This window comes from Euleptes europaea, chromosome 17 (assembly GCF_029931775.1).
Source record: "Euleptes europaea isolate rEulEur1 chromosome 17, rEulEur1.hap1, whole genome shotgun sequence".
Taxonomy (NCBI): domain Eukaryota; kingdom Metazoa; phylum Chordata; class Lepidosauria; order Squamata; family Sphaerodactylidae; genus Euleptes; species Euleptes europaea.
Window position 1 is genome coordinate 5,711,304 of NC_079328.1, and position 20,518 is coordinate 5,731,821.

At 51.4% G+C, this 20,518-nt stretch overlaps 1 protein-coding gene across 2 annotated transcripts; it reads left to right on the plus strand.

Annotated features, from left to right (window-relative positions):
* The first annotated feature begins 12,358 nt into the window (after positions 1–12,358).
* Positions 12,359–17,805, plus strand: IRX1 (iroquois homeobox 1). 2 transcript variants are annotated; one of them, XM_056862510.1, is made up of 4 exons: positions 12,359–12,637; positions 15,189–16,200; positions 17,255–17,327; positions 17,640–17,805. In XM_056862510.1, the coding sequence occupies exons 1-4, from the start codon at positions 12,359–12,361 to the stop codon at positions 17,668–17,670; spliced, it is 1,395 nt and encodes a 464-aa protein (XP_056718488.1). In that variant the 3' UTR covers positions 17,671–17,805. The 2 variants fall into 2 exon arrangements, with proteins under 2 accessions (XP_056718488.1, XP_056718489.1); XM_056862511.1 differs by lacking the exon at positions 17,255–17,327.
* Positions 17,806–20,518: the final 2,713 nt, after the last annotated feature.

Here is a 20,518-nt window from a genome sequence, read left to right on the forward strand (position 1 = left end):
AGTTATCTACAGTTATGTCTCCTGTGCTTTTCAATCACAATATAAAGCCCTTTGGACAGATCATTCATTACTTTGGGGTTGGTTGTCATAAATATGCAGATGTTACTCAGCTGCAGATATCCATATCCAAATCTCCTGGTGATGTGGTGTGTGTGTGTGTGCTGTCAAGTCACAGGTGACTTTTGGTGACCCTGTAGAGTTTTCAAGGCAAGAGAAGTTTGGAGGTGGTTTGCCATTGCCTGCCACTGCATAGCAACCCTGGTACATCTTGGAGGTCATCCATCCAAATTCTAACCAGGGTCAACCCTGCTTAGCTTCTGAGATCTGATGAGATCAGGCTAGCCAGGGCTACCCAGGTCAGGGCGATGATGCAAAAAGTATACAAATTGAAACTAAACCTTGAGAAGACAGAGGTAATGCTGGTTGGGGAGGCCTTGAAGGACACTGTTCTCCCCACTTTTGTTTGAGTTCAGATGACCCTTGCTGAGCTGAGCTGAGTTAAAAGCCTAGTGGTTACACTGGATCCAGCTTTATTATTGGAGAAGTTGATGCAGCTGCAAAAAAAGGCTTTCTACCAACCCAGCCTCACCCACAAGATGGCCTTGATATGGCTGACCTGGCTACCTGGATCTACACCACAGTAACATCGAGACTAGACTACTGTAATGCACTGTACATTGGTCTCTCCTCAAAATCAGCTTGGAAACTCCAACTCGTCCAGCCATGGCTCGGCTATTAACTAGACCTAGATCGAACATACATATTACTCCCATTCTACAGATGCTCCACTGCCTGCCCATCGGTTACTGGGCTCAGTTTCAGGTATTAGCTATCACGTACAAAGCCCTTCATAGCTTTGGCCACTGTTTGTTGTTGTTTTGTTTTGTTTTGTTTTGTTTTGTGGGATCACCTCTTTCCCTGTGTTCCACCATGACAACTTCGCTCAAGTCAGCAGGGGCTTCTGCAGGTGCCAACCTGCAAATGGGCAAAATCAACAACTGCCTGCTTTCTCCATTGTGGAACAGTTTGCCCAAGGAGGTCAGGAAAGCTCCCACTGTCCTGGCTTTCCATAAACTATGCCAAACTGAAGAATTCAAGAGAGCTTTTCTGCACAACCAGACCAGAGTGGTGTAGTGGTTGAGGGAAATCCAGGTTCAAGTCCTCACCCCCACCATGGAAGCTTGCTGGGTGACCTTGGGCCAGTCACACACTCTTAGCCTCAACCTTGGCAAGTATTTGCATATAGATTAAAAGCATAAAACTCCAATCTTTCTGGATCTCATATTGGTCAATGAAAGATTGTACATCGCAGTTGTTCATGTTTGTATATATTGAATATGTTAGTTTTTGTCTTTATTAGGAGTTTTATGCTTTTAATCTATATGTAAAGGTAAAGGTCCCCTGTGCAAGCACCGGGTCATTCCTGACCCATGGGGTGACATCACATCCCGATGTTTTCTAGGCAGACTTTGTTTACAGGGTGGTTTGCCAGTGTCTTCCCCAGTCATCTTCCCTTTACCCCCAGCAAGCTGGGTACTCATTTGACCAACCTCGGAAGGATGGAAGGCTGAGTCAATCTTGAGCCAGCTACCTGAAACCAACTTCTGTCAGGATCGAACTCTGGTCGTGAGCAGAGCTTTTGACTGCAGTACTGCAGCTTTACCACTCTGCGCCACGGGGCACCTTATTAAAATTTATATATTTGTAATTTTAGCATTTTTCAGCTCAACCTCTTTGGTTTGTAATCAGCATTTTGGTTGAGTTCCATCAGACCCCCCCTTTTTTGTTGTTGTTTTTTGAAACCTCCGAATGCCTCTTGCCTTGAAAACCCTACTGGGGTCGCCATAAGTCAACTGTGACTTGACAGCAAAAAAATAAAGTTACACTGTACAAAATGGTTTTACAAACTTGCTTGGAAAATGATCAGAGACTGTGGTCTACACTACTGTGTATAGCTTATAGTAAGTAGGATCCTATTTATGTAATTTCTGTACTGCTTAATGTGTCATGTGAATACTTACACTGTTCTTCAGTTCTTTCTGGTGGTTTTAGACTTGTAAAATCCTACTGCTTTGTTTATTGAATGTCCCATTTTGCTGATTGTATTGACTCACTATGGTAATCCATTTTGAGGCCCTGTGAGAAAGGTGGACTACAAATAATGTAAATAAATAAATTAAATAAATACATATATGCTCACCCATAGAGACTTATGGATCCTATTGGTTTCCAGAATGCTGTGCAGGATTTCTCTGGACCTGTCTTGATGAGCTTACCAACAGCTGGAATAATAACCATTGGGCTGTCATTGAGCAAACTGCTCCCTGACACCCTCTGTGCTCTCAGGTGTCCTCTGCCCCTTGGTTTTCTGAGGAGCTTAGAGAACTGAAGAAGTTATTCAGACAGCTAGAGTGAGTTTGGTGGTGAACACGTGATGAGACTGCAATAACATGCTATAGAGCCCAATTAAAAGCCCATGAGGTGGCAGCAAAAGCAATGAAGAAATGGTGTTTCTCTGTCTCTGTCACATCTGCTAGGTCACATCTAGCCCAGTTGTGCAAAGTGATTCAACAGCTGACTTCTCTGTAAATAAGAGTCTCAATTTGGTAGTGATTAGATTCTTAGCTGTGACTTATTTGCAGCCTTTTTTGTAGATAAAATCTCGAAGCTTCTCCAGGATCTCACCGCCAGTGCTGTTCTAAATGGTGTTCTGGAGGTTTCGTTGGCCTTGTCTGGTCCTGCTTAGGACCACTTTCATCTCCTCTCCCTGTTGAATGTTGACAGGACCCTGGTGGTGGTGAAACTGACAACCTGGTTGTTTTTATATCAGCCAGTTTCTGTTCACTTCAGATCACTTCTCTCCCCTCTGGTTTTCACATTTTTGGGGTTTCCAATTTTGATACTGATATTTTTAGAATTTTATTCAGATTTTACTTTTTTAATTATTGGTTTTAAATTATGTTATTCCACATTACTGTTAGCTGCTACATGGTATGTAACTTGTTTTAAATCATGTTATTCTGCATTGTTGTTAGCTGTCTCAAGCCACATTTGTTATGGGATAGATGGGATATAAATTTGAAAAATAAATAAATAAATTAAACAAGTCATGTTTGGGAAGGTTTGTGTGTGTGCAGTGGTAGCCATCAACATAGCAACTAGCTAGATAACTATTGTTGGTACATGCTCAAAACTTACTGGTGTTCTGCACTTGTGTAAAGTTATGAAGGATCATCTTTTCCTATAGGTGTCTGCGTACCAACTATTTATTTATATTATTTAAAACATTTTATGCCTCCTTTCCACCCAATCAGAATTCTCAAACCAGTGAACATGAAAACATTAAAACATTTGAACAATTTTAAAAAGACATTTAAAATGATAAAATAATAAAAATAAAATAAAACTGCAAAATTAAAATAATAATAAAATAACACCAGAACCAGGGAGGAGGGCCAATAAGTGTTTCTGGGGGTGGGGGTGGGGGGTATGCCGAATGAAACAAAAGGGCCATTCCACTGGTAGAAGACTCCAATAGAGGGAGACAGACAAATCTCCCTGGTGAGGGAGTTCCAAAGTTTGGTGCCACAACCGAGAAAGCCCTTTCTTGGGTCTCCCTCATCTAGACTCAGATGGTGGGGGCAACCAAAGCACGGCCTCTGAAGATGACCAGAGTGAATGGGTAGGTTCATATGGAAGAAGGCGGCCCTTAAGGATGCTGGTCCCATGATCTCTAGGCTGCCACCTGCTGACTACATCCCCCACTTAGAGTGGCCCACCCGGCATCCACCAGAGCCCAAGGCTTCTCCATCACGGCTCCCTGAAGAGGTGAGGGGAACCCTGTTACGGGAGATCTCATGGGGTTTTCAAGGCAAGACACATTCAGAGGTGGTTTGCCATTGCCTGCCCCTGTGGAGCAATCCTGGACTCCCACCCAAAAACCAGGGTTGACCCTGATTAGCTTCTGAGATATGACAAGATTGGGCTAGCCTAGGTCATCCAGGTCAGGGCTCAATAAAATACAACTGCAGTAAAATAACAAGAAACAGCCTTAAAGTTGGCATTTTTATCACTACAGGCAGGACTGTCTGCCCAGACTCCAAAAGTCCTACTAAAATAGCAGGATCACAACCAGGGACCATGCAGCCCAGTGTTCTGTTTCCAGCAGTGGGCAGCCACATCCCTCTGGGAAGCTCCCAAACAAAGCACGATGCCAACGGCTCTTATAGAATCATAGAATGATAGAGTTGGAAGGGGCCATGCAGTCCAACCCCCTACTTGATGCAAGGTCAGCCTAGAGCCGTGTTGGCGAACCTATGGCACGGGTGCCACTTCCGGCACTCGTAGCCCTCTCTGCTGGCACGCGCGGTTCCTCCAAGCCGCTGGCCTTTCCGGCTCTGCCCTGCCCCGGATGGGGGAGGCTGTAGCCCAGGGGTGGAGAACCTCCGACATCATTGGCGGTGGCCCCCGGACTCTCCCACAGAAGCTGCCACCATTGCCGCCACTGGAACGTGCGTGGCCGGCCAGGTGGGTGGGAGAGCGGGGAACAGAAGCCGAGCGCTCACACTCGGCATGGCCGGCGGCTTCTCCGGCGCCCTCTGGGCCTGTGCGGGTGGAGGGGCGCGGCTGGCCGATGGGTGCGAAGGAGGCGTCCTCTGCCCTACCCTGCTCGCCTCTCACAAGCCTGCCACCGCCGCCACGCCCCACCGAGTGGCAAATCCAAGGCAAAACCTCCCATGCATAAATGGCCTCTTTCTTTTTCTGTCTCCCTCTGTCCTTTTCTTTCCCTACTTTTCTTTCTCTTCCTTGCTCCATTTCCTTCTCCCTTTCTCTCTCTTTTTCTTTCTTTCTCTCCCTCCCTTCCTTCCCTTTCCTTCTCCCTTCCCTTCTTTCCTTCCTTCTTTCCCTCCAGCGGCTTCTCCGGCGCCCTCTGGGTCTGTGCGGGCGGAGGGGTGTGCAGTCCTATTCCACCTTTGAAGTGCCCACAAGCCATCCTTCAAACACCTTTCCATTTGTCTTGATATGTAGAGAGAAAACACTAAGGAACTAGTTGCCAATCTCCAGGTACTAGCTGGAGATCTCCTGCTATTACAAGTGATCTCCAACCAATAGAGATCAGTTCCTCTGGAAAAAAATTGCCACTTTGGCAATTGGACTCTATGGCACTGAAGTCCTTCCCCAAACCCCGCCCTCCTCAGGCGCCACCCCAAAAACCTCCCACTCATGGCGAAGAGGAACTTGGCAACCCTAGCCTCTCCCTCTGGGCCCCCTCTGGGGGTGGTATTCAGGTTAAATTGCCACATTGGCACTCGGCGATAAATAAGTGGGTTTTTGGTTGCAGTTTGGGCACTCGGTCTCTAAAAGGTTCGCCATCACTGGCCTAGAGCATCCCTGACACCTGTCTCTCCCCTTCCTGTTGTTTGCTCCCCAGTAAGGGGTCTTCAGAAATATGCTGCCTTTGCTACTCTGGCTACTGTCTTGATAAGAATTCCAGAGAAGTTGCCAGGTTAGTCTGGTGGAGACCAAAATATACAGCCTGTTTATTTTCAAGCACCACCAAGTCTTGGGTTTTTCTCTACCCCCTCCCTCAATATGCATTGTAAGATTCTTGTGAAGGAAGGAAGGAAGGAAGGAAGGAAGGAAGGAAGGAAGGAAGGAAGGAAGGAAGGAAGGAAGGAAGGAAGAAAGAAAGAAAGAAAGAAAGAAAGAAAGAAAGAAAGAAAGAAAGAAAGAAAGAAAGAAAGAAAGAAAGAAAGAAAGAAAGAAAGAAAGAACCGCTCCTGTGCTGTCTGGACCAGGGATCTTTCCCTTGGCTGCTTCTCTCCTTCCCTCCGCCCCAGGCGGGCCGGGGCCCTCCAGCTCTCTCCTCTCTGCTCTTGCCAGCCGGAATCACCACGGGCTTTCTGTCTCACCTGCGGAGTTTGCCACAGCACCGCAGGCATCTACCCAGTGCTCCGGACCGCACGGAGTCGGGCCGGCGGGGGAAGGTAACGCAAACAACGAGCCAATTAATAATGGTTTTATTTTAAAGAAAGAAAGAAAGAAAGAAAGAAAGAAAGAAAGAAAGAAAGAAAGAAAGAAAGAAAGAAAGAAAGAAAGAAAGAAAGAAAGAAAGAAAGAAAGAAAGAAAGAAAGGCAGCAGAATGCGGCCACGCCGGAACCAGGCAGCGGAACAAATAAATGCACGCACAGCTGGCACACCGCTGGGTGCCATAGCGCCCCCCCCTCCAGGGACAGATGACACAAATGGGAGGCTTGAAAGAGGCTGGAGCGCCCGACCAGATTCCCAAAAAGATTCGGGATTATTGGGGTGGCAGAAGAGAGAAAATTTTGCTCATTCCAACTGAATCCATCAAAGATAGAGGAACAAATAGAATTATACTAAGTATTCTATTAATACAACACTGTATTAATTTCTGACACGCCCTAAATCAACGCATTTTAAAAATCGAATGAATGTTCATAATAATACAATTAAAGAAACGATTTCTTTTTTGTCAGAAGTATACGTTGAAAATTTGGCTCTATTAAATCTGTCTTTTAAATTAAAAATAATATTTTTCTTCGGAAGATCTGACCAAAATTACAGAGCCCGCCTAAGCCTGTATACCCATAAGTAAGCCCCATTGAGCTTAACGGGGCTTACTCTCTAGTAAGTGCGTTCCGAATCACAGCTTCGGGTCTTCCTAAAGCCCGCTTCGATTTCAACCGGAAAGAGGGAAGCCACGAAGTCGCGGGAAAAAGGACGAGTCCCTCACTTCGGGCTGGATCGTGGCCTCCGTGTCTGTCGAGATTTGTCTTTGCTGAGAAAGACGCCCGCCCGCACCTCTCGTTATCTTTCCAAATTGTGAATAATTTAAACAAAACATCTCCTTGGGCTTTTTCTCAAGCCCCTCCATTCCAGTTTTCCCCGACACGTTTCCCTGTGCGAGAAAGCAACAGATCCCCCCCCCCCCTCACCGTTTCTTTTGCTGTGTGGGAGAGAAGTTCTAAATATTTATTTGGGCTGCTGCAGTTCACGGCTAAATCCCCCCCCCCAAAAAAAAAAGTTGAAAGGGGCTCTCCTCCCCTTCTCAAGATTTTTCAGTAGGTAAGTTGTCCGTGGCAGGGACGGGTCACCCTCCCTGGTGTGATTTTTTGACCCAGGGCTTTGGAGTCTCCAAGTGTGCGTGTGTGTTTCCCAGCCCCTTCGAGAGGATGATGATGATGGTGATAATTGATAGGTGATAAGACGTGTTTAACAAGCCTCATAAATCCGGGCTTGGAGAAGCGCCCTGCACGCAGGCACGGACCCACAAGGAAGTCGCATCTCCCCCTCCCCCCCGTCCCTCCTGCAATGACGAAGGGCGTGGGAAATTTGCGCAGGATGCGAAATGTGGCCCGATTCCTCTCCCCCCCCCCCCAAAAAAAAGCTGGAGCTCTCGGTTTCTTCAAGCTGAATGGGAATCCTGATGCCAGTGAAGCCCCCACTGCCTGTGGGACGCAGTGGGATTTACTTCTGAGTAAACTTCCCCACTGACCGGAGCGAAGTTTGCAAAAGTTGTAAGAGTCAGCCAGTGCACTCCACTTGCAAACCCCCAGACTCGGTTGCGGCTTCTCCCGTCTGTTCGCCCGTCTGTCGCACTGGAGTGAGTGCACGCTGGAATCAGCCCTCGGTTGTGCCCCCCCCCCGCCCCCCACCCCGACTAGATTGCTTTGATGTTAGTTGGTGACTCCAGGAAAGAGATTTCCCGTCGAAACCAAGGGGGCTCGCGAAGAACTGGAATGGGGGGCTTGAAGAGTGAGGGAACAATGGCTGAGCTGGGAAGATGCGCAGAGAGCGACAGACGCGCAGCCTGAATGCAGAAACGAATGGGAAGCTGTTCAGGGCCGTTTGTAAAGGAGCTGCCGGAGAGACGGTCCTTGTTCCTTCTGGGGAAATCATAAGGCGGGGGGGGGGGGTCAGAGACCCTTCTAGAGAGGGGAGGGAAAGGCAAACCGTTAAGAGCCGCTGCATGTTGCTCGCCCAGGCAGAACCAAACCGAAGCACTTCGCATCCATTCGAAGGAGAAATCTCTGCGAAGTTCTCTCGAGTTCCCTGGCCAGCCGGCAGCCCCCCCCCCCCGCCCTCAGTGGGAGAGGGACCGGCGCACGCTTCCGCTCGGCATGGGACTGGGGTGTGAGTGCGCGCGCGCGCCAGGCAGGGGTTGTCTCCGTTCGCACGCGCATGTCAAGCCGACGCGTGTCGCGTGGCGGGCGACTCCGAGTCGGCGCTGCAGGGGGTCCGGCGCTCTCCGCGCGGCTCCCGCTCCGCCCCTCCCGCCCCGCGCCCGGGGAGCAGGGGGTCGCGCCCGCGGGGGCCGGCCTCTTCCGAGGGAGGGGGCGGCTGCGGGGCAGGGTGGGCGGGCGCCCCAACATCTGGGCAGCTCAGACGCTGCGCCGCCGGCGCGGGGGTGCCAGGGACGTGGCTGGCTGGAGAGGCGCGCGGGCCTCTCCCCTGCCTTCGGCCGCCCCCCGGGGGTGAGAGCAGCGACCCCCGGGCCTGGCTTGGCGCTACTTGGCCAACTCTTCCCGAACTCCAGGGCCGTGGGCAATCTGGAGCACGGCCGCGGCTGCTTGTACCCACCAGACAGCGGAGAGCGGGGCGGGTGGGGGGGGGTTGCTCTCCCGCGCTGGTCGTTTCTCCTTCGCCTTTTTAAAAAGCGGGCTTGGTCAGAGTCCAGATGTCCAGGGTTGAGGTAGACTTTTAATTTGGGGGGAGATTTTACAACAGGATTTGCAAACCGCCGTCGGCGCCCAGGAGCGCGGGCCAGCCCCATTCGTGGCCGCAGGAGGCTCGCGAACACCCGCCGCCTCCCGCACGGAAACCGAAGGGGGCATTACGGGCTGACGTGTGTGTGTGTGTGTGTGTGTGGGGGATTTCTAAAGAAACAGGCAAGTGCAAAGGGCTCCCCTTTGCTTGGGTTGTGTCCCCAGTTCGGGGCACATCTCTTTCGGCGGCGGTCCTTTTTGCCCCGGTTTGATTCCCGGTGCGTTTCCTTCGGCTGCCCCCACCCATCCACCCGGTGCCCTGCCTGGTTCCTTTCCTGACGGATTGATGGGATATCTTGTTTTAAAAGGCGGCTCAGCCAATAGATTGGCAGAGCTGCTCGCCATTCCTCTTTATACTGAAGCCTTTCCCAAAATTCAACAAACGGACTCTAGAAATTAGGAGACAGACAGACAGACAGACAGACAGACAGACAGACAGACAGACAGACAGACAGATAGATAGATAGATAGATAGATAGATAGATAGATAGATAGATAGATAGATAGATATTCGAAAGAAAGGAGAAGGAAAATCTCTGAGCCCGATCCCGCCCAATTTAAGCCTTTTAAAGCCCCATTGCTTTCAGGTAAACATTTGAACCATCTCTCCCACCGGGCTTCACACGGCTGAATCTGGCCCGGCCAGTGTTCCGAGTAGGTCCCAAAGTGGAAAGCCTCGCCCGTTTGGGGGTCAAGGGCGTATTTGCGGGGGTAAACTGTTTCAATGGGCGAAAAAACGCAGGGTCGCTTTAGCCTCCGTTATTCCCTGTTTCAGCCAGGATCGAAAGCCTGCGTTTTCGCCCAATACCGCAGTCCTAAGCACACTTACTCTGAAGTGAGAAGCGGGCTGCGTGTCGGGTGGAAGGCACGGAGCATTCAGACCATTTCAAAGCGAGTTGGATTTAGCAACGGGTCTGTGCCGTGCCCCAGCGCCCGCTTCCGAAAGCGACGCGCGCTGATTTGGGACTCGGCCGCCTCGAAGTCGGGGGAAGTCCAACTGACTTCCGAGGAAACTGCCCCGGGGAGCGCAAAGAGCCCGGCCACCTGGTCCTTCGCAGGCAACCGCCGGGCACCAGCCGAGAGCTAAACTGAAGCACCGTTGGGGAGGCTGAAGCCCGCGCTCCCTTCTTGGGATCAACCCCTCCCCGCCCCCAAGGCTGGGATCGTGGCCCGGTTCTGTTGAGATCCGGAATTCCGAGTCAATGGGTGTGTGTGTGTGTGTGTGTGCCAGTGGAGAAAGCCAGCCCGGCCCAGGAAGGAGAGCGACGCGAAGGACCCGGGTCTTTAGGGCTGCGGGCAAGGGAGGCAACCAGCCAGCCCCGCCGCGGCCCGTCTCCGACGGAGCCCACCGGGGAGGCGTCTCCCTCCCTTCGCTAGCCTGGCCGACTCTTGGCCGGAGACGCTCCCGGGCGAGAGAGTTGCCGCTCCCTCCTGTCCCCCTTTTGTGAGCTGGCTCGCCCCGGTCTTTGGCTCTCCAGGGTGACACGGGGGCACCCAGGGGATCTCCCCCAGGGGTCGTCCCCGGAGGAGCGCGCCTTCCCCCCCCCACATCTCTGCAGGAGGAGGGAAGGGCATGGGAGTGGGTGGCGATCGGCGGGTCCTGGGGGAATCGCCCCGTGCCCAGAGGGCGCAACCCGCCTCTCCCTTGAGCTGCCAAGACGGAGCGAGCGTGGATCTGACGGCGGGGTAGATCCAGGAAGCAGTGAGAGGTCATATTGGATCCACTGGGAAAGAGGGTGCTTTCACACATGCCAAATAATGCACTTTCAATCCACTTTAAAAATGGTTTGCAAGTGGATTTTGCCATTTCATACAGTAAAATCCAGCCACAAAGTGGATTGAAAGTGCATTATTCAGCATGTGTGAAAGCATGCAGGGTTACCAGGACAGGGGCCGGGCCTGTGCGAATACGCGGCTACTCTTCTTCGCTGAAAATGGGCGCCACCCGGTCACTTGCCGTCTCCCTGGATTTCAGTGAGCGCGACTGAGGTGTTTCAGCTTGGCCGGATCCTGCTGTAAACCATTTGTGCCCCCCCCCCCAATTTCAGGAGCCGATAGTGGAGAAATTAAACGCATTTTTGGTGAAAGAGCAGGTTGGGTTTTCAGCAAGTCTCTAGGAAGAGCGCGCGTGTGAACCGGGAAACCGAGGCCAGCGGAAGCGAGCGCCTGGGAAAGGGAGCTAGCAGGCACCTCGAGCAATGGACGGGGGCTTGTGGAGGGGACAGGCGCCAAGACGCCGTGTCAGTATGGAACACGTGTTCCGTGATCTGGCGCATTCACACTTGACCTTCCCTTCAAGTGTACATGTCATTTTTAAAACACAACCTTTTCCAAACACCCGAACGTGCGAAGATTTTTTAGGAGGCCCAAAGCCGCCCCACAAGAGCCTATGGGATGGAGACGGGGGGAGGCAAGAAGGGCAGCGGGTCCTGCGGCTGGTGGGAACTGGTCCGAAGGAGGCCAGGCCGGCGGTGGCAACAACCGACAGCGCGGCATCACACACACAACTGGCACCATGCCGCCGTCCCGCGCCAGGCCCAGCAAAGTGTCTTCGAAGTGGCTGGAGGGGAGGGCGCCGGTTCCATTTCGCCTCCCCAAACAGGCAAAAGGGAGTAAAGGGGACTTGCTGCTTGCTGGGAGTCAAGTCCACCCGGAGGCCCTTCCACTCGCGGGACGGGGCGGCAGCTCTGCCGAGATGGGGAGAGAAGCTCGGCCGGCCTCCCGCGGAAAGACCGCAGGCCCAACCGAAGCCTCTCCGAGCCGGGAGCCCGGCCAAGGAGCGCCAGCGGCTCGCAGGCCGGCCTGGCCCGCAGGGCCCCGAAGGCGCGGCTGCCAATGGGAGGCGGCGGGCTCCCGGCAGAGGGGGGGGGGGGCTTGCGCGCCCCGGCTCCCAAAGTTGGCACAAAGGCAGTCGTTCACGTCGGAGGTGGGAGTAGCGAGAGGCCTGGGAACGGTCCCGGATGGCCCCGGAGCTGAGCAGCTTTGCTGCAAAGACGGCTAATCTGGAGTGGGAACTCCGGAGTTTGAACCAGAGCAAAGGAGGCTTCGGTCATCTGGAGAGGAGGGGGGTGGGGTGGGGTGGGGTGGGGGGTGGCGAGACCTCCTTCCTCTCCTTGAGCACGACGTGGCCTTTCCGCGGCGGGCTGCAAGGAGGGCGCAAGAAGAGCGCTGGACGGCTCCCCGCCGACGGCCCCCGAGCCCCGCGGCGTGGCGGCGGCGGCGGGCGGGGGAGGCCGGGCGCGGACCGGGCCGGGGCCCCGCAGCAGGAGCGCGCGCGCCGGGCGGCCCGGGGGCCGGCCGACCACGTGCTCCGGCGGGGGTGGGCGGGGCGTGGGGCGGGCGCGGCTGCCAATCAAGGGCTCCGCTTGAAATGGTCGGGGGCAGAGCGGCGGCGGCGGCGGCGCTGGGGGCGGGCGCGGCAGTCGGAGCGCGAGTGCGGCGCCGAGCGCATCGCCCCAGCCAGCAGCGCCCCCCCCCCCGCCCGCCCGCCCAGGCCCGACGGCGCTGCTGCTGCTGCTGCCCGGGGCCGCCCGCCCGCCCGCGTCCGCCCGCCCGCCCGGCGCCCGGGATGTCCTTCCCGCAGCTGGGCTACCCGCACTACCTGAGCGCCAGCCCGGCCGGCGACGGCGCCAGCGAGCGGCCGGGGGGGCTGGCCGCCGCCGCCGCCGCCGCGGGCCGTCCCGGGGCCGCCGAGCTGAGCAGCGGCTCCTCGGCCGCCGTCACCTCGGTGCTGGGCATGTACGCCGCCGCCGCCGCCGCCGCCGCCGCCGCCGCCGGGCCCTACGGCGCGCCCAACTACAGCGCCTTCCTGCCCTACGGCGCGGACCTCGGCCTCTTCTCGCAGATGGTGAGTCGCCCCGCGCCCCTCCGCTCGGGGACCCGGCGGGAAGGGGAGGCCGCCACCCCCGCCCGCGGCTCGCCCGGCCCCCGGCCCCTCCTCGCCCCCCACCCCCGCTCCAACTGCCGCCGCCCAAGAAACAAAAGCCGAAAGGGGCCCCGGGAGCCGCCGCCTCCCGCCCCCCCCCCGCCGCGGCCCCCGGCGCCGCCGCTGAAACTTGCCCCGGTTCCAATGACTTTGCTGCAGTTAGGGGCTTCAGTGGCGGCCCCAACGCGGAGGCTGCGACAACTCTCCCGTGAAACAGGACCCCCCCCTCTCCCCCCCGCCCATGGTCAGGACGGTTCTGAACAGCCTTCCTCGTACAGAAACTTGCTGGGGCTGCGTGTCGCTCGCCGGCCGAACCCCCCCCCCTCCAAAGGTCTCTTTCGTTGACAGAGTCCTTAGTTTAGAGACGCAGAGAAGAGGCGTTTTCATTGTACAAGAACGGAGTGGGAGATTTGGTTTGATTTCTAGTGGGGGGGGGGGTTCCTGTTTAGCCGGGGGTTAAAAACGCGCACGGGGCTGATTTGTTTATTGGCAACTTTCTGTTTGGAGCGTCTGTCCTACTATAGAAGCGCTGGCGATTTTCCAGTAAATATTTCCAATGGATTACCAAGAGGAATTTGGTTTCAGCAAAAATAACGATCAGAAATGTCGCAACAAAACGGAAAGCAGGACCATAAACTAGTTCTTTAAAAATAGTACTTTTAATGAAAATGCACATCCAGCTTGTCTTTTCCGGATGGGGCATTTTCCCACTGTAATTTGAATGGACATCATCAACACATTTATTAGTCATTTACCACACCATAGTTATAAATCAAGATGACAAAACCAAATAGTCTATAGAAGCATTAAAATGACATTGTTAGTGAAAAGTGATTTGATTAGACTACTGCGTCTACCAGGTTGAAGTAAAAAAAAAATATCTGCAAAGGTATGTGACGCTTCTCTGTAAAATAAAAATATTTGATTTAAATTCATAAAAATAAATCCACTTGTCGTGGATGGAGTACACAGAGCTGACATTGAAAAAGGGGATCTAATTCTCACTTCACGCCAGTAAGTGAGGGAGTGGGAAGCAGTAATGATTTTCAAGTGGCTACTTCTAAAGAATTCCCAAAAGGGGGATACAAAATTTATCATCTCAACAATCACAGAAATCCCCAAGGAGATAAAGAGGATATAATAAGCATAACAGTTACCTAACAGACACCTAAGTTATAATTAAAAATTACATTTTCTCTTCCCAGATGGTATCTTTTTTACTGTTCATTTCTCTTGTTAGCCTGCCTAAAAGAAATTGTTTTTTTTTTACAAACATATCTCCAGCACTTGTAACTCCCAAAGGATGTTTCATTGTGTTTTTAAATGGCTTGCACGTGATTCTGCCATTATACAAATTAAAGTGGATTGTAAAGTAGGAAAGCTTTTGAGGAATGGAAGCAAAACTAGAAAATGTGTTTAAGAATAGCAAAAGATAGCTTACTGGAATAGCTTGCCGAGCCATTTCCCCATCAATAGTTCCTAGAAACCACAGCCTCATTCTGAAGAAGCTCCTGGACTTTCAGGAAGTTAGTGGAATGAAGGCATGCCATTTTTTTTTTGGGTGCAATTTGCAGTAATAATGAGGCCTAATGAGGTTGTTAAAAAGATAACATGGTATTTACCCAAACACCTGATGGGCTCATTGCTTTACTGCTGATGATAAAACGTCTATTGATTTAAAATAAATCACCTCCACTAGAGGCTTACAAAAAGAAAAGAAATAGTGCGTTGTTCTCTGTAGATGAAAGGATTATCGAGGAGATGAAGGAATGGAAAAATAAAATAAGTCCAACGGAATGGTCACATTTCCAGCCTCTGAGGCAAAGATTCTGTGTCTTTCCTGCTGCCCAAAGCCCGATGTTGCTGAAGTCGATGGACAAAGTGGAGCGCAAGCTCAGCGTGGCCAGTCCCAGGGGAAGAGGATCAGGAAGGTGCCTTGTCCTCTTTCCAGTCCCTGAGATTTCCATGCGCTATGCTCTGACTGGGATGGTGCCTTTGCAAGGCATGCACAACAGCCCCGTTTCAGTTCGGCCTCCCCATCCTGTTTACTTTGTGAGCTGCTTTTTCAAATGCTGCTGAGGCTGGGCAGGAATCGACCTCACCGCCCCCATTGCAGCAGACTTGCCTCAGCAACCCCATGCTGATGTGCTGATATTATCTCAGTGAGGGTCACTACTCTTTTCAGGGGGCCTTGCTTATTTTGAACAGCACAATAAATATTGCCTCTTAGATGTGAATTGGAAGGGGAAAGTCTGAGTTGAATTTGATGAGGAGGAAGACTTTTTCTTCTTCTTTTTTGCAGGAGATCAGAGAGAGGCCTGTGTCTCTCTGTCTGCCCTTGTAAAGGGAATATCACTTTGGGAAAGCTGGTGGATTGAGACAGAAAGACAAAGCCTGTGGAAATGTAGCCCTCAAGCAGTGTCCTTATTCTCGCTTTTCTCTCCCCCCCCCCAAATGTCTGAATGTGTTTCAGGGTTCCCAGTACGAACTGAAGGACAACCCCGGAGTTCACCCCGCCACTTTTGGTGCTCATACCACTCCTGGTTATTATCCGTATGGACAATTCCAATATGGCGACCCTGGAAGGCCCAAGAATGCCACTCGAGAGAGCACCAGCACCTTAAAGGCCTGGCTAAATGAGCACCGCAAGAACCCCTACCCGACCAAGGGTGAGAAGATCATGCTGGCCATCATCACCAAGATGACCCTCACTCAGGTCTCTACCTGGTTTGCCAATGCCCGCCGGCGCCTCAAGAAGGAGAACAAGGTCACATGGGGATCGAGGAGCAAAGATCAGGAGGACGGGAACCTCTTTGGTAGTGACAATGAGGGGGATCCTGAGAAGAATGAAGATGATGAAGAGATAGACCTGGAAAGTATTGACATTGACAAAATAGATGAGAATGACGGTGAGCAGAGTAATGAGGAAGAGGAAGAGAAGGTGGAACTCTTAAGGCAAAGTAGTGATGACGATTCTTTGGAGAAAGAGAAGGTTTTGCCCCTGTCTGGGCCTGAAGGACTTAAACCCAATGAGGCCCTGTCCCTAGTGAAGGAAGCCTCAGACAACCCCACCCAGATCCTGAGCCCCAACAGACAAAATAATCTACCAGGCCCACCTCACCACAAACCCAAAATCTGGTCATTGGCAGAGACTGCAACCAGCCCTGACGGGGGCCTCCACAAGCCAACGCCCCCTTCACCTCCTGCCCAGGTGAACCACGCCTCCCCCCAGCTCCAGCACCCGGCTTTCCTCCCCAGCCATGGACTTTACACCTGCCAGATCGGCAAGTTCCATAACTGGACTAACGGGCCCTTCCTTACCCAGAGCTCCTTGTTAAATGTGAGGTCCTTTTTGGGAGTTAACCACCACCACCACCACCACGCCACACATCACAACCACCCTCTCCAGGCCCAGCCGCAGCCATCTATGCTAACTGCGCTCAGCACTGAAAAGCCATCGGAAAGGACCAGCCCCAAACACATAGGTAAGGCTTACAACATTGGGCCGGGGTGGGCTGTGCATGAGCTGCCTGCTGTGAAGTAACTCCCTCTGATTTGGCTCAGAGGAGCTGACTTCTTAACAAATATCCTGAGACTCCTTGCTTGAACCAACTTGGGTTCTTCTAAATACTTGCCCCACGAAGCTTTTTTTTTTCTCGAGGGGGTTGAGTGCAGCAGTACCTGCTTAACCATGGTATTTTTTTCTGAAGCCTCATGAGGACTAGCCTCACTGGTTTTTTTTTTTTAATGGAGGCTGGCATAGCTGCTTAAAACAGAATAATCTTTCTAATTGATATCCTGAACCCTTCATAATTTTAACTCCACTTTACTGTTTAGTGGCACCCTTTAATCTTTGACTCCTGAAAAAGAGACAAGGTGTGGGTGTTAAATGGCCTTTGCAGAAGAAGACACATTAGTTATGAATGAATGAAAAGCATTTATATCCTGCCTTCCTTTTTGGCTCAAGGGATAGGGAAAGATACAAGCATCTTTTCTCTCTTTGGTGCTTGTCAAGGTCTCGGTACAATGATGCTAACAGTAACAATCTTAACATCAATGTGATTTTTTTTTTGCTTGTTCTGTGTGTTTCACAGATATTATTTCTGTGCAACAACCTTGTAGGGTAGGTTAGCATTTCTTTCTCTGTGTTGCACATGGAGAGCGCTTGAGTGGAGAGAGGGAGGCTGGCTAGCCTAAGGTCAGCAAGAGAGGTCACAGTAGAGGCAAGGTTTTAAGCAGGGAGGTTCTGGTTCACAGCACGGTCTGTACACAAGTAATCCACCCCATGCACACCTAATTGGGAGTAAGCCCCGTTGAACTCAGGGGGGCTTCCTTCGGAGTTGGCGTATGTAGGCTCAGGCTGCAGGCCCCAATACCAGCCCAGTTCTCCAGCAGTGCCCTGTGAATCTCGCTGTGGTGGTGGAGAAATCCTTCCTTTGTTTCCCTGAGTCGCTGCAACTGTGTTGTGTCGGTGCTGGCAAACTTAGTTAAGAGGTTTCCTCTCTTTTCTTTCTTTCTCCCTCCCCCCCCCCCCCGCAGAAAGAGAAAACGTCCCGAGGACTGACTCTCCACCTCAACCGTTAAAATCCCCCTTTCGGGCTGTCCGGGACAAGTGAGTTCTTGTTCACAGAAATTTACTTAAAGGAAAGAAAGTGCTTGGCTAATCCAAATGAATTCAAGCACACTTTCACTCTCATAAACCAAAACAACAATTCTGTAAAGCTTTTCAAGTATGGCAAAAACTTACAAACTGTATACTTTAGCCTGACAGTTTTCTTTAAAAAAATCCTGACCCTCTCCCTTTCTTGGTCAAGTTGCTATTACTATTGTGTGAAATAATGATCCCTCGTCTGTTCTCTAATGCAGATGGGCGAGCGTAGCTGAGCTTTTACTGATAGACGGTTCTGTCTTTTCTTCCCAACAGCTCTTTGACTCAGCAAGAGGGAACATCGTGAATTTTAACAACTCTTCCTTCTGCTTGATTAATTTTTGTTTTGAGTGGAAAAGAAAATTTCACAGACTGTTCTAAAGAACAGGGGGGAAATGGGAATGCTCTAAACGACTCCCATCAATCTCATTTTTGCAATAAAGTGGTACCAATCCGTCAAAACATAATAATTTCCCCCGCTCCCTAACTGGATTTTCCCCTTTTCTGTTGTACCATTTCCAGAATGTGTAATTCTAACCATGACTGGATCACTTGTTTTTGGTTAAAAAAATTATCATGTGCTTGTATTATTTTTTTCTGTATATAAAGTGATTTCAAATTGTAAATAGCGCCACAGCAAAAACTTGTTGAAATCGTATATTTTTGTCTAATAAAGAAAATGAAATGATAATCCTCCTGCTGCAGAGGTGGATTTTGGTTTTGCTGAATTCATGAAGCTCTGGAAAGGCTTTACGGTTTCCATCTTCTTAGCAAAGCCCCGTGTCTTTTCAGTCCAGTGCATAGCTCAATCAACTCAAATGTTAGCTGATTAATCTTGGAGCAGGGCAGACATTTTAAACCATTGGATCTGCCAGGAAGTGGTATTATGCTTGTTTTGTTTTTTTATGAGCCTCTTTTTGTTCTGATGGGCTATTTTGTTATAGTGAAGGAAAAAGAACAAGACTATTTTCTGCTCCATCAATGACTGCTAGCTTTTTAGTGTTTAAAATTCTATATCATTTTATATTTCCTTCAAAAAAGGCTCCTCTATCCAGGTGTTACTGATATGCAAATATATTTTAATTCAATGAACAAATCAATTAATTTTTAAAAGGCAGATGATAAACTGGCTAAAAGTTTTTTTTTGCAGTTGGCTGACATCCCTTAATATTCATGAAAAATTCCCAACATGCATTGCACTTTATAGAATGGAGTATTTTGCCTTGATCTGGTAAGATAATTTCTCTACCAGTCAAGCTGTGATTGCTTTTTCTTTCTTTTATTTTATTTTTTTTATTTTTATTTTTTTACATGTCTGTTAGCTGCAAATTTCTGGCTTGTTAAGTAGGCAGATAGTCTTTAAAGAGGGAGCTTTTTTATCTCTCCCCCCCCCCCAAGGATACAAAAAACGACCCTAGGGCAATTGTTTTCCAAAGCAGGCCTCATGTCCATCGAGTCGTGATAAATATGCCCCGCTCTAGAATTATTTCATTTGGAACTCAAATGGTTCTATGGACAGAAAGTCTGGGATGTTCTCGTTATTGGGAGGGGTGGGAAAGCAAGATAAGAGAAATCAAACCAGGCTGTATTGAGGCAGTTTCCCCTGGAAGGCGTCGGTTTGCCAGCCCCCCTTATGCAGTTTGGGTAGGAGTCCTCGCAGGCAAAGAGAGGTTGCCAGAGGCGTTGGGCTGGACGGAAGGTCTCTATTGTCCCCTTACCAAGTCAAGGAAGGAATGAAGGAAAGACAGGGAGTCCTTCAAAGCTCGCCTAATCTTCCTAAAAGGAGCCCTCCGGGGGGAAGAAAGTTACAATATTTTCCGGAGCGCCTTTCTCCTGCTCCACGCCCCCCCCCCGACTTTTCTCCCCTTCCCAAATGAGAATGCTTAAATGAGCATTGAGGTGCTAATCAGAGACCAGATGGTTGTTGACGGTGGGAAATGGAAAGAGGCAGCTGGGGGAGTCATTAAAAAATCATGCTGGAGACAGGCGAGCGCGGGCGCCCATCCTCGGCGCAGGACTCGTCGGGAAGCGGGCGAGGGGGGGGGCATCAAATATTAATCAGGGCCTCAGCAAGGGTGACGGTATTGATCGGGATTGCCCCCCTCCCCAATCCTCGTCTTCTTTTTTTCACCATGCAATCGGGCCGAATGCAAAGAAGGCTCGGTGCTCTTCTTATGATTTGATGTGTTGGTGTATTTCGCCCCCCGGAGCCGCGGGCTGTTTCTTGCCAAGCGAGGAAGGAGGCGCTGGCGAGGGCGGGGAGGGCCGCGAAGGGCAGGACCCGCGCGGGTCCCCGGCCCAAAGGAAGCGCGGGGGAACCCGGTCTCCCGCCGCCTTTGCTAGGGGAGCTCAACAGGACTGCCTCTCGAGTGGGTGCGTGGAGCCTTGTTCTGAAATGGGAGGGCCCCAGTCCGGCAGCGAAATGCAGCGCTGGTTTACTCGGAAGTAAGCCCCTCTCGGTCCAGTGGGACGAATCCCTTGCTTAAAGCAAACGAGCAAAGCCCGCCCTCGATTGCCTGGGCAGTGCGCTCCGCCAAAAGCTGCGGCGCTGGTTTCTGGCTCGGCTCGGCTCGGCCTGGAACCAGGAGTTTTAAGCCTGCCTGTGTGACTGACGGTGACTTCAAAAAAAAAAACACACAGATTTATTTATGTATTTGTTTATGTATTGATTTATTTGAATTATTTTGCAAATCGATGTAATCTTAATAAAGGAAGGCTGGGGCGGACGGAAAGTCATCGGCTTCCAAACGGAAGGTCACTCGCCACAAAAGAAGAAATGATATCGGAGGGAAATAGGAGCCGCCAGCCCAGCTCGGTGGTTAGTCTGCGTTTTCAGCAGGACGTCGAACCATCTCCCCACCCCCGCCGCTGGGCCAGGGGGTGCGATCTACAAGGCCGAAGGCACCCCCTGATTCGCTTCCCCCTCCCCCAAAAGGCTTTCTCTTGGCTGCCTACCTAAATCCGGGATCGCTTTTAAAAAAAAATGCCCTGCGACTGCGTGCCGAAAGAGGGGAAGGTCTGCTTGGCTTGGCTTGGCGGGCATCTGGGGGGGGGGGGGCGCCTTTGCCTGCTGCGGATGGAAAGGATTTTGGACGCGCCGAAGCCGCGGGTCTTGCTTGGGAAGGCTCGCAGCGCCCTCTGTAGGCCTGTGGCAG